The 13,455-nt window shown below is 36.9% G+C and overlaps 1 protein-coding gene across 4 annotated transcripts in view; it reads left to right on the plus strand.

The window, feature by feature from the left end:
- CNOT6L (CCR4-NOT transcription complex subunit 6 like) overlaps positions 1–10,346 on the plus strand; it is a 117,372-nt gene extending 107,026 nt beyond the window's left edge. For all 4 annotated transcript variants that reach the window (XM_059157774.1, XM_059157627.1, XM_059157551.1 and 1 more), the window contains exon 12: positions 2,923–10,346. In XM_059157774.1, coding sequence (XP_059013757.1) covers positions 2,923–3,135 — 213 coding nt within the window. In that variant the 3' untranslated portion in view covers positions 3,136–10,346. The remainder of the gene's footprint in view (positions 1–2,922) is intronic.
- Positions 10,347–13,455: the final 3,109 nt, after the last annotated feature.

Consider the following 13,455-nt stretch of genomic DNA (forward strand, 5'->3'; position numbering starts at 1 on the left):
GAAGTACAGGTAAAGAACCAAAAGTGCGTGCGTGACTCAGAGTGTTTGATGTTTGAGTATGTGGATAGGTTGAGACAGAAGGATAGAGCTGTAAATCCGTGAGAGACAGGTGCGCATGGGAAGAGAGATACACTGGCTGACCTGATCGGTGGATGGATAAGATGGGAAGTGGCTGGAAAGACAGGGTGAGCCGAGGAAGAACTGGGCACACCTAACAACAGAGAACGAAGCTTTTAGTCCAAATGACAGTGAGTGTTTCAGTTTTATGTAAAGTGTTTTATGCCATCCTGTTATTAAAGTCAATCAGTAAAAAAAGGTTAGGTAACATAAAAGGATCATGTAATCAACATTACATATGGATCTAAATACAGTATTCTGCCATTGGATCAGTAGAGTGTTGTTAAATTTTACTCATTTGGCTTAGCATTTGTTTTCTTTCTTGGTCCTTGAATAATTTAGAAATGTAGAAAAGTGATGTTTAGAAATCAGATTCCTTTAATCTAGAACTAATTGGGAAGATACCAAAGGGTAGGTAAACAGTTAGGAGAATTACTTGTAGACCAGGTGTCCTCATAATAGCTAACAGAATATGGGCCATAGACTGTGTGGCTTAGAAATAACAGAAATTCATTGCTTACAGTTCTATAGGCTGGAAGTAGAAGATCGGGGTACCAGCATGGTTGGGTTTGGATGAGGGCCCTCTTCGGGTTGCAGACTGCTGTTTGCCTGTATCCTCAAGTGGCAGAGAGTCTAAGAGAGCTCTCTGGGGTCTCTTTTCATAAAGCGCTAATTTCATTCATGAGAACACTACTTTGATGACCTAATTAACTCCCCAAAACCCCACCTCCCATCATTTTAGGAGTTAGGATTTCAGCCTGAGAATTTTAGGGGGACAGAAACCTTTAGACTATAACACCAGATACATTGAATTAACAGCTTAATTCAGACTTTTCGCTGTTGCTGTTCTCTATCCCACCAGTCTAAGGGTGTGCCTGAGCCAGTTAATGCAAGTAGTAAATCTTTTTTTGTTTTGTCAAGTAGTAAATCTTTCTCTATTACATTATGAAATTTATAGTATATAATTTTCTAACATTCTTTTTATAATACAAACTTAGCATAATGTTAGCTCATAAATTATTTTCATTATTTTTACCTTTTTTCAAATACATTTCTATAGACTTATTACAGTCTTTCCTAATATAAAAGTTATTTTCCTTACATTATAGCCTTTTAAAAAGTTTGAATCAGGAAAAGGTTAGGAATCATTAGTCTAATAACCTACTTTTTGGAAATGGCAGTATATAAATGTAAATACATATGTACAGATATTTGGATGAGTTTGCAGATACGTCCTTGCTAAGGGTTCTGATTGAGAAATTTTACTCTGGATGTTTCACACTGAGAAAATAGTTACAAGTGATGCCTCCAATTAAGTATGTCTTACTTTCTAGAATGTTTAACATCTTCTTGAGGCCTGTGTTTGCAAAGGATTCTGTAAGTCTATCAGTTGATCTGCATGATGACACTCTAATAAAGTCACTAGGTTTATCCAACCTACATAACAGAGTATTTCAGTTGTGTGTGGTGTTTTTTTTTTTTTACTTTATAGTTGAAGCAAAGGGGTGGTCTCATAAAGGCAAATAAATCCACCCTGACCCTTGTGAACCCTTTTCCTAAAATGTCACTGTAAAACTGGGCATGAGCCAAAATGAAAGGATAATACCTTGTACAAATATCATTTAATAACTATTTGAACTTGGAGTATAAATGGCAGAAAGTCCATTTCTTGGATTCAAGTAGGTACCTTAATTTGTGGCAAGGTTATGGTTTCTAAATGTTAATGAGGCCTTCTTCCTTAAAAGAACAATGTCGTTATTTTGGTCTTGGTCATGTCAGAACCAACAAACTGAAGTAATTATTTTCAAATTTTGATAATACAAGTTTTTTTCATTAAATTTTTTTCTTTTTTTTTAAGTAGCCCATTTCATTGTGATAACATTTAAAAGACTACTGGAACTCATTATGTGTAGCATTTCTAAATAGATACTTCCATATCTGGAAATATTTCTCCGCACTTGGGCTCAGGCTCTCTTGATACGGCTAGGAAGAAATTTGACTATAATCCCTCCTTCCCTTTTTAAGTCGGTTCCGTGCCCAGTGTGGAACACAGTGCAGGGCTTGAACTCATGACCCTGAGATTAAGACCTGAGCTGAAATCAAGAGTTGGGTGTGTACACACACACACACACACACACACACATCCCTGCTGAAATTCTTTTGGCAAAGAATCCAGAATTTGTGAAAATGAGAACCTGAGAAAAAGAACACATTAGAAAAATTAAGTGTATGTAGTATTTTGTACATATGTGGCATATCTGGGAAAGCTGAACTAGAATTGGCAAATCTGAAACCTGCTTTACCATCATTCAGGTATATTTGGATATCTTGATGTGCAAGTAACTGAAAATAATGCCAGTTAACATTAAAAAGTTAATTTGGGTCATACCTTTTTGTCACACATTTATATAAAAACAGCTCGTTGAAACTGATAGATTTAGTGTAGTTCCCATAATGTTTATACTGATGTATTAGATTTCACTGATCTAAGCAAGCCATTTTTAAAGAAGATGCCTAGACACAACATGGTGTGTTTAGCTTAGTTTGCTTACCACTTGGACACAAATGCAGGCCTCTCTGACCAGTAGGGCCACGTATTTCCCTGTTGAGCCCTCTTTATTTCGTTAATACCCACTGAAGACTTGAGTCCTTTTTGACTTCTTGTCACGACAACAGGTACCGAAAGTACAGGTGACTCAGGTATTTGGCTTTTACAAATCATGGATTGTTCTTTATATATCTTGAGTTATTCTTTCTTTCTAAGCATTTATTTTTCTTTTTCCCCAACCTCTCATCTCTTTCCAGGGCGTGATTGACTACATTTTCTATTCCAAGACTCATATGAACGTGCTTGGTGTCCTGGGGCCTTTAGATCCTCAATGGCTGGTTGAGAACAACATCACTGGGTGTCCGCACCCTCACATCCCTTCAGACCACTTCTCACTGTTAACACAACTTGAACTCCACCCTCCACTTCTGCCTCTTGTCAATGGTGTTCACTTGCCTAATCGGAGGTAGTGGAGTACTGCCCCGCAACGACGGGGGAGCTGTTGCTATGGACCTGTACAGTTGTAAATCAAAGTATGTAGGAGTGAAGTATGGCCATCCTTAAGCTGCTTCTTCAGGTTCCTTTCATTATGTGTTTGCTCTAAGATTTTGTACATTTTTGTGCATATTGGTATCATTTGGCACTAGGGCTGGAACCAAAGTATTACTCTTTCCAAATTTTTAATTTAACATGTTTTTAAATTCGACCTTCTTCATATTATATTAGGAGTCAACATTCATAATTAATAAATCACCAATTTAAGGCCCAACAAGAGTGTATTTGTTTTTCCAAAACAAATACTTTCTTTTGAATGGTTTCAAATGAGCCAACCAGTTTTGTAAAAGGCAATTTTTAAAAACTATAAATATGACATTTTAAACTGAATGATGGCATGCCTTACAGGAAAAGTTTCTTGGATTTCTGTTTTCCATTATAACAAACTGATTTTTGGCTCCCCAAGTCTTTTGCCCATTAACAAAGCACTTAAATTTGCTAGATCTGTACATAAACTATGATACAGCCTTTAACCATAATATGAAAAATAGAGAAATTAAAGATGGTTGCACAATATGCTTTCAAAATCAGGCATTCAACAGCACATGACAGTTTGTTGGGCAAGCGCTGTTTTTTTTTTTTTTTTTTTTTTTTTTGAGGAGTCACTGTATTTAGTTCCTCTATTAGTTATAACCTCATTAGAAGTATTAATTTTAAGCCTTTCTGTCCAGTTTATTTATTGGGAAATAGTGGGTAATTTCTACTGCCACACATCTTGAAAATAGGATATGTTATATTTTAGGATGCCCACAAAATTAGTGTCCAGTATTTTTCATTATTCTCATCTACCTTTTTTCTGTCTGGTTGTGCTAGAGAAACAGATATTATATGATCTGTATAATAATTTTTGCTGTTATAGTCAAATGTTTAAAAAAATAAACAAACTACTGAATAAAAACCCCCTGATCCAAGTTTTAAAAGGGAAAAGCGATACAAATATCTCATGTGTTTCCTGAAGTAGGACAAGTGGGCTACTAGTTTTGGCTTTTTGAGGTAACAGTGGAAAGGATTTGGTTGGGGGCGACGTAGAAAGAACAGGGAATAGCTGAAAACCTCGGATCATTTTTCCTGACTCTAGTTGCCAAATGGCCATTATATGCTTTTAATCTTTGTTTCTGTTGTCTGTCAGGGTTGAATTAAGAAGCTACTGGTTTATTCCCAGCTGTCCATGCTCTTTAGAAGTGTTGGAACCCTTTTTTTGCCCAGGAGGGGCCAGTTAAAAATCTGTGACTCGAGGCAGTGAACGTAATACTGTTTTCTGGGGGAAAAATTGGTTGGCTACTTGATGTTAATTATGGCACAGTTAACAGGAAAAGGTTGTGTCTGTGTTTTTAAGTTTTTCTTTATTCTGCTTTTTTGCTGCTATAAGAGTTTTCTGAAATTTATATTTTAAACTTTTCATGCACTTTACTGTTTCTAGTCTCAAAATGTGATATTTTTAATAAACAAGAAATTTTCCATTATGTGAATGAAATTTTAAAAGACAATAGCCTATATTTGTGTCTCACTAATATATAAAGTACAGGTCAAATTTAAATTATTTAATTAGTTTTAAATATATACAATTTGCCTCCTCTTTCAAACCTAACACCTTAGGCTGTTTTATTAGTCTTAAATGATGCATTTCCTTTGGTCCTTTTATACTAATTTCTTCCATAGTAAATTAATCAGGCTGTATAAGATAATGTTTCCCGAGAAGGATAATTTTAGTGGGACGAGGTGGTGGGATGATGTGATGTCATATACGGGATTGCATCAGAAGGGTTCTGTAAAGCCTAAACTCCCTTTTAAAAGTGCCTAGTGATAGAGGCGTTGTTTGTCATCTATTATAATTGGAATGTCATTGTAGTTGAGTGAAGTTTGATGTAAATAAAATATTCTTTTAAAAATGGTAAAGTACCAGAATAAACAAACAAATAACAAAGAAACAACCATTAAGGTGACAGATTTTCCTCAGTGTGCAGGTATCCCTTCTTATATACCTCAAACATTCAACATCTAGCCATGCAAATTGATTACCTGAACCATAGTACTGGAAAGTAGAATAGCATGAAAAACTTAATTTTGTGGACATTACCTTTTTTTGTAATCAGCTACTGTATGTTTTATTTTAAATCTTTTGTTTCGGGCGGGTTTTCTGCTCTGGAGGTATATGCACTAACAGAACATTTTCCTCCTTTCATACACGCATGTTAATTAGCAATGTGAGCAATATTTCCTACCATACTTCACTCCCAATATTTTTTGAGATGTTTGTATAAAATGGAATTTAAAGTTCACTTATGATTGTATATGAACCACAGAGGAGCCCATTTATTAATAAAAAACTTTTTTAATAGTTAAATGTAGAGGGAAAAAATAAAAAAAAAATTGGGAAACATTGTAAACAGCTTAAGTTTATTTTGTGTATGATCGAGGCACTCTGTTGCAGGAAGGTGTGTAATTGGGTTCTCTCTGCTTCCAAATGCACTCTTTCAAAGCATTCATTATCCTGTGTATTTTTAATGTGGTTTTAGTAAATGTTGGTAGTAGCTCTGTTGAAGTAGGTAATTGTGTTATGTTTTGGGTGGCACACACACTTGGGGCATGGTAACCCAAATTTCATGTGCACGGTTTCCCTTTAGCCCACTGCCCAGATCTCACCCACCTTTCACCCTTTGTTCCCTTTGTAAAAGGAGTGGTATCTGTTTTGAGCTGCCGATTCAGATGGTCAGAAATGCTGCTCTCCTCAGTATTGTCTCGTTACAATGCATGCCGTTCGGAACTTTGGCAGTGAGAAGCCAAAAGGAAGAGGTGAATGACATATGGTATATATTCAATGAAAGTCAATATTTATGCTTATATACTTTCTAGTTCTCAGAATCTAAGTTTAATAAGCTTTATGCCATTGGGGCTGCTGCATATTTTATCTGAAGCTAAGAGAAAATTTGGGCATTTTTAGGTTGTGATAATATGTGTTGTTTTTAACTGTTAAATATGATTTCTGATAATTGTCTAAGAACTGGAGTGTTCCTTAAATTTGTTAAAACAGTGTTGTTTGAGGAAGGGAAAACTGCACTGTTTGCTATTACAACAGTCATACAAGTGCATGTCAAGTCACCCACTCTCTCAGGCATCAGTATCCGCCTCATAGCTTTACACATTTTGATGGGGAATATTGCAGCATCCTCAGGACTGACATCTGGGAAAGGCTCAAATCCACTTACTGCTCCTTGCTTGTTGACTTTGTTTTAAAATATTGTGCCTGGTGTCAACTTTTAAGCAACAGCACTGCCTAAAAGCAAGCAGAGAACAGAATCCCAGCACCATTCTATAGGCAACTTTTTAGAATTCAGATATAGTAAATCTGTTCAAGATTTATGATGTTTTATGTAAAAAAAATTTTGTACAACGTAGCTGAATATTTTCGTTTCATTTCTTTGATGTAAGGCGTGTGAACGTTCGTTTGAATATCACATGTTCAAGTCAGGTAACGGCACAATGGGTTCTGAGACCAGCTTCCCACCCCTCCCCCCGTTTGCCTTGTTCCAAGCTCTTTCTTTTCAAATTACTTTTCTGATATTCCTAGGCAGATGTTTAATTTTACTAATAAGCATCCTGTGTGAATGTATTATAGAAGCCACTGTGTTTTAGTGTTGTAGTTTGCAGAAATATAAAGCTTCTTTTCTTATTTGTCCCTGTTATTTGGTGTGTTCCAGTTATGTATTGAATCACAGAGAAGGGAGAAAGTTGAAAGATACCTAAGGCTCATATCACTTGATTCTTTGGTGGGTTGTGTTAGAATTGAGGATGTGGCACATTAAAACTGGAACATAGGCAAATATAACTGTGTTCCATTTTAAAATTGTATCTCCTAAGTATCTCTTATTAAGTGGGTGAAAAATTAAGTTTGTATTTGCATTTCCAAGAGTTTCTAAAAATCACAAATGCTCTCTATACTTTCAAATCAAATAGCAAGAAGTAGAGAAAGCACAAGACAAAATAGATTAAATATGTTCTTTGATGGAATGAGAGGCATGTGGTTTTCATTCCTAATACAGGGCTAGGTTTTCTAGCAAATTGACTGTGTCCCAGTACTTACCAGTACTTATTTGTTTTTAAGTCTTATATTCTGAGAGATTTTAATAGCTTTGTAAAATGTACTGACTGAGCAGTAGCTTTGGTCACAGAAAACATAGTTTCTGATATATTTGGCAGGCCATAGAATAATGGTTATATAGCAAGCAATGACTTCGTGGCACGTTTTCAAAAGTAGCACTCATGTACCTATATTTTGACAGAAATGTGAATTCTCACATTTATGAGGTACTCTCTTTCTCTGCAACCTGCCCTACCCTTTAAAAAAAAAAAAACAACTTTCTAATGCGTAGGTTTGTTTAACCTTTTCCTTCTGAATTATGTCATGTTTATAGAACTTTGAGAATTCTAGGTAGATAAATTAACTAGGAAAAGTAGAATATTTTTCTAAGCCAGGAACTTCAACTAAAGTTTTCAGTTTGTAGGCAGATGAGAACTTTTATACTTATGGTTGCTTTGATTTAATTTTTTTATGGCATCATGATCACCAAATTCAAATTGAGACTTAAATAAGTTAGTACACCTTTAACCTGGCTTATTTACCAAAGTTGAAATCTGTTTCCAGAACAGGATGGCAAGAGCATCTTTCATTTTACAGAATGATTTGGAAATGTTTATTGTATAAGCATCATCTTAAAGCTTCTGGGGAAGAAGAAAGAAGAAAGCTCTTCAAGCTATACTGCAGGGTGTTCTGAATAAGATCCATGAAAAGAAAAAAAAAAATTCTTTTCAGGAAGGTGGTTAAGGAGAGCGTGCATGTTTTATTATTTTAACCAAATGCCTTCTTTATGTAAGTTTCTCTGTTGAATTACTCAAGTCCTACAGCAAGAAGTAGGGAGATAACTAGGAAAAACAAGCTTGGTTAACCTACTTAGTAATTCCTTTTGGCCTAAGTTTGTTTGGGTTATTTTTGGAACCAAAGGAAAACAAGCATGTTGAGGTTTTATTCAGCATACGTTATGACATGGAAGTAATGGAATGTTTTTAAGTAAAATTTTACTTTCAAAACATATGAAATAAGGACATTTCTGTCAACTAAATATTCATTTTTTATGGCACTTAGTATAAACTCAGTAGCATTGTTCTGAAATTAGAAATTGCGTTATCAGAAACAAATCACATTTTGAAAAGGGTATGTAAATGCCAAGTGATATGACTCTTTTGGCATAGTACCTTGGTACATACAGCTTTCCGAAACTTTGAGAAGTCATAGTTTGGCACCTGTTAGTAGTTCTTTGTTTCAACAATCTCCTCCAGATTTAGATAATTTTCCTACTTGTGTATCTGTCACTTTCAACTCTAAAAGCATAAGAATCATGGTAACCCTCTCAGAAGTGGTCCGTCCTTGCTCATTTTAGTTTTGTGTTAATTTCTAGTTACTTGACATATAACTGTATTTTCTTTGAAGCTAACAGTGGTTATATGTACCCTATTCGTTTAGTTAGTTATCTTAACTCACACAATTGGCTCAGCATTGATGTGTCAAACAATGGCTTTGCTTCTTAACAGGCTTAGTTTCCTGCTACTTGTTTCAGTCTTGATACAGTAAGTGATGCAGTAGTCTGGGTGTGTATGTATTCAGAAGCTGTACTGTTCTTTCTCTGTGCTTAACTTGCTAAAAATATATTCCCTTACCTGTGAAATTCCTGAGCGGTGCTCTGCCAACTTTTTTGGGGGGGCGGGGTGGGGAGGAGTTTGGATGGCTGTATTATTGCACACTGGATCTGGAATTGTTCAGTGTTGTGAGTGGCAAATTTCTTAAACACCAGCAGCACTGAGAAGTGCACTATGGGCATTCGTACAGTTGTCCAAATGTAAGCATTTCTTTCATCCAGGAGAAGTTGAGGAATAGAGTTCATTGGAGTCCTTGGAATATTTTGAGGATGAGCATTTCAAACTTAGGCCTTTTTACCTCTGGATGGGGTGGTATGGAGGGAGTTTTGTTTTTTGTTTTTGTTTTTTAAGAGAAAGTGTGTGTTTGTACCTTCTCTTTCGGAAAGGCCAGGGTGTTGATCACATTCACTATGGGTTAATTTATATCTTCCATTGTGATTTCTTTCAACCATAAAACAAGTGCCAACTAAATATCCATGAGACGATCTACTCTTCAACTCCATTTACCATTTAAATAGGGAAAGGTTCATTTATTTTCATTATTTGGCATTAAGTTAATAATTCATTGTTTTGCCTAAATTTGAGTCATTCTGTGGCCTATAAAGTGTTTTTGTAACTAATTTAATGGTTGGTAAGCAAAGCACTTCAGTTTAAAACTGAACAAGATATTTCGGTAATTTTTCCTCTGAATACTTGGGGGTTTCTACTGATACTATTTCAGAACAAATTCTCCTGTTTTAGGTTGTATATTTACTTTGTTTTTGTCCTAAGAAAAAGCCAAGCACCAAATCAATTTGTTACTGTGTTCCAGTAATCAGTTTAGATCTAAGATTTTCCTTTCTTTTTCTTTTTTCTTCTTTGTGTTCTTTTTAAAAAAATAATCATTCTCTTTTTAATCAGAGACTTAATGAAGTGCCATGTAATTATAGCTTACTAGTGTTTAATGTTTAATAGACTGGTTCTGTGGTGTCCTAATCATTTAACACTTTGGAGAAAGTGGTTCTGCTCTTACTGAACACATTCTCTCTGACAAAATCACCAGCTGCTTTATTTTTCTATTTATTACAGTTAAACGGTTGATGAGGTCTGAAACTTGAGCAAACTGCTCAGCTGAGATGTTTTCACAATAGACACTGTACAAAATGTGCGTGCAAAAGGACACAGTTGGGTGGTAGTATTTTTTCATTAATGTGAACATTGACTAAACAAAGCAGTCCTGCCTTTTAAATCTTGTGGCAGCTCAGAGGGAGGTGCTTAAGAACCTTAACTACTATGTCAGATGACAAAATACTTTTTTCCATTTTGGAGATTGGGTACTGCTCACACATGATGTATAGGGCTAAATATATGCTTGTTTCCTTGCACCTGTGTACTTCCTCTTCTCTCCCGCCCTTTCCTTCCCCTGTAGGCAATAAATGGCCATTTTGCAACTGCATACCTTTGTCTTGGTTTTTTACTGTATTTGTGCAGTATGTGTTTGCTTTTAGGTTAGTACATCTCTTGGAAAGTGAAGTAGGAAGCCAAGGTAATTCAGGCAAAAAGTTACAGATTCATGCTACTCTCCCCCAACCCCTGTGAAAGCTATATTACTGCTTAAATAGTACTTTGTTTAGAATAGATTTGGAAGTTAGCCTTAGTTATGGCTTGCTTTGGCTGAAGAAATATGAGTAGAGGGACTCAGAAGTGAGGCTTTAAGACCCAGTGTGCAATTTGCCATGTTCCCTTTTCTTGCCTTGGTGATGATAGAAGTGTATATTGAGATTCAACTTTCCATCCTAAGTCTTTGACTTTGACAAACAGAGCTTGCCTGCTGACCTACACAGAAAATGAAGTGAGAGAAACAACAGCCAAATCTCAATGTCTTCATAAAGTTTTGTTATTGCAGCATGATCTAGCCCATCCTGACTGATATACAACCATCAGATCTGCTGAGTTACCAGCAGTAATCTGTCTCAATAAGCGGACCTCCCAAGACCTAGAATAAATCCATTCAACAAACATTTCAAGTATCTACTATGAGCAAAGTGCTTTGGGGATATAAAGTTGTACAAGTTCCATATCCTCCCAAGAATTCACTTTGCAAACACTCTTTTATGACGTAAAATACTAAAGTGTTATAGTAAAGGTATCTTAAATTTTTAGAATCTTGGAAGGGGGGAGGGAAACGCTCACAAATAGCTATTTTGAAACTGTTTAGGGATATTCAGTTGAAAAGTGATTTTAAGATATGGTGTGATTGATAGAGACCAGATTATTCTCGAAGAGCATAAAACAAAACAACTGTCCAGTTTAATAAGTGCTTAGGGAAGGTAATGGAAGGTTTTGTGGTAACAGATTGTGAGCATCAGCAAATCTCTAGCTCAGTGCCTAGTGACTGGCCATTTTTACCAACCCCAAGGATCCTTTCTTTATAGAGGTCTTGATACTGGCTAGCCTTTAGGAAGCACTCCAGAATAGAATCACTTCAAGTGTATCTCAGAGGGACCAGATTTTAGGACAACTGGCTTATTAAGAAGATAATCCTAAAATAGAGGAGTCAAGACACTAACCAAGTGTCCTTGCATTCCCTCATGTGACCTTGATAAAAATGTACCCTTAATGGTAAAATGGATGTAAGAAATTGAATCTCATGAAATGTTAGAAAAATCAGACATCAAGACGAGTTTGCATGCAGGTAATTTATTTGGAGAAATGATCCCAGGGAAGAACAGGGGTGTAGGAATAACAATAGAGAAAGAGGGAAAGCCAAGTCAACGGTGCAATATTGAGCCAATCACCTCTCTGGGCAACGGGGACATAAACTTGCCACTGACCCTTTGAGGAGCTGAGTAGAATGCACTCAAAATTGTCTTCATGAGGGATGAGAGAGGAGAGAATTTGTGGGCTCCCATGAGAAAAGTGTGTTAATTCTTCCTGTTTGTACATCTATTAAATTCACTAAGTAGGTTCCTGCAGGAATCCCATATAATAGTAGTGGGGAAATGGAGTGGGTGATGGTACAGAAAGCAAAAGGCGAAGTGCTATTAAGTTACACTTGTGTGCAATTGGTCGCCAAGCTATGATGGCAGTAAGGAAGTGAGCTGAGAGGATGTGAGGCATCTGAGGACTGACATAATGACACAGTGTAATCTCAACAAAACACGGAGGAGGAGAACAAGTTAGAGTCCACTGCTGCAGCTGATTTTGAGGCTATGATGACTAGTTGTCACTGTCTCTCTTCTGTCAGCATTCCAGATTTTCCTCAGCTTTGCACCAGTGCACCAGTGGATCTAGATTGCTTTCCTAGGGTTTGGCAACCAAGATCTTCATCCCAACAAGATGTTTTGTGCTTGTTGGGCATGGTTGCTTGAGTTTGCCAGCCATCCCTGGACGTGAAAGAAGCAAGAGCTGTCCGTGAATCACTTGGGTTCCACATAGGCTTATTCTTGCCTCCCATTGTGTACCAACAACCTTACTTTTTCATGCCAGAACGATGAATCTTTGTACACTAGCATTGTGAGCCTGAAATGACCCCTTACTGGGGACCTCCAATGCCTGGAAGATATGTGGGTATTAAGGCTCAGTCTGAGTCCACCTCAGCCATCCCATCCCAGAGTTTCCCACAAGTTGCACATTAATCTCTATTTCAGAGTATGCTTCCAAAGGAACACCACCTGCCACACCTAATTTCAAGAAATTCATGCCTGCTGCTATTAGGACTGACTTTTTACTATGACTAAAAATCTTGAATCACAATAGAATGCCACCACATCAATACATTATTCCTTATGCAGTCTTAGATATCTCAGATTCAACACTTTCAAGATCCACTACTGTATGTTTCTTCAGTCCCTGGACCTAGAATTAGTCAGGTCTTTAGAAGTCTTTGGGTGTGAAAGCTATTTTCTTTTGGTTTAAGTGCTATATACATCTGTTCAGTTGGTACTGTGATGTCACCATAATTACTGATCTCAAGTTCAAAGAAGGGAGGCATGGGTGGGTCTTGAGGACAAACAGTCTTTTGAGGCATCTTTCACAAGTAAGAACTTTGCAAGTTATCCAGAAAAAGGAGGTTTCTTTTTCTAGGAAGGGGGAGGGCCCTAATGGTTCAAGGACATCTGGGGATTTGAGCTTCTCTGGCTTTTCACTTGTTTTAAAAATTTATTTGAGAGAAAGGGTGTGAGGGGTGGAGGACAAGGAGAGAGAATCTCAAGCAGACTCCCCGCTGAGTGCAGAGCTCAGTGCTGGGTTCGATCTCATGACCCTGGGATCATGACCTGGGCCAAAATCAAGAATCCAAAGCTTAACTGGCTAAGTCACCCAGGTGACTCTTCTCTGGTTTTTCTATCACATGTTCCTATCCCAGCATTTAGAACCTCACTTTGCACAACCTTGAAGATTATGCTCATCTTTGTTGTGGCTCTGCAACCATTACACACATCCTGTGTCTGATCTTTAGCATTGTTTACCCCATGGCTGCTTGAAATAATCATTAAAGCACTGTTCTGGGTGTATCTGACTTTCACAGTATGTCTGGAGTTGAAATTGGCTAATCTGAGCCTGTC

Source organism: Mustela lutreola, chromosome 1, assembly GCF_030435805.1.
Source record: "Mustela lutreola isolate mMusLut2 chromosome 1, mMusLut2.pri, whole genome shotgun sequence".
Taxonomy (NCBI): domain Eukaryota; kingdom Metazoa; phylum Chordata; class Mammalia; order Carnivora; family Mustelidae; genus Mustela; species Mustela lutreola.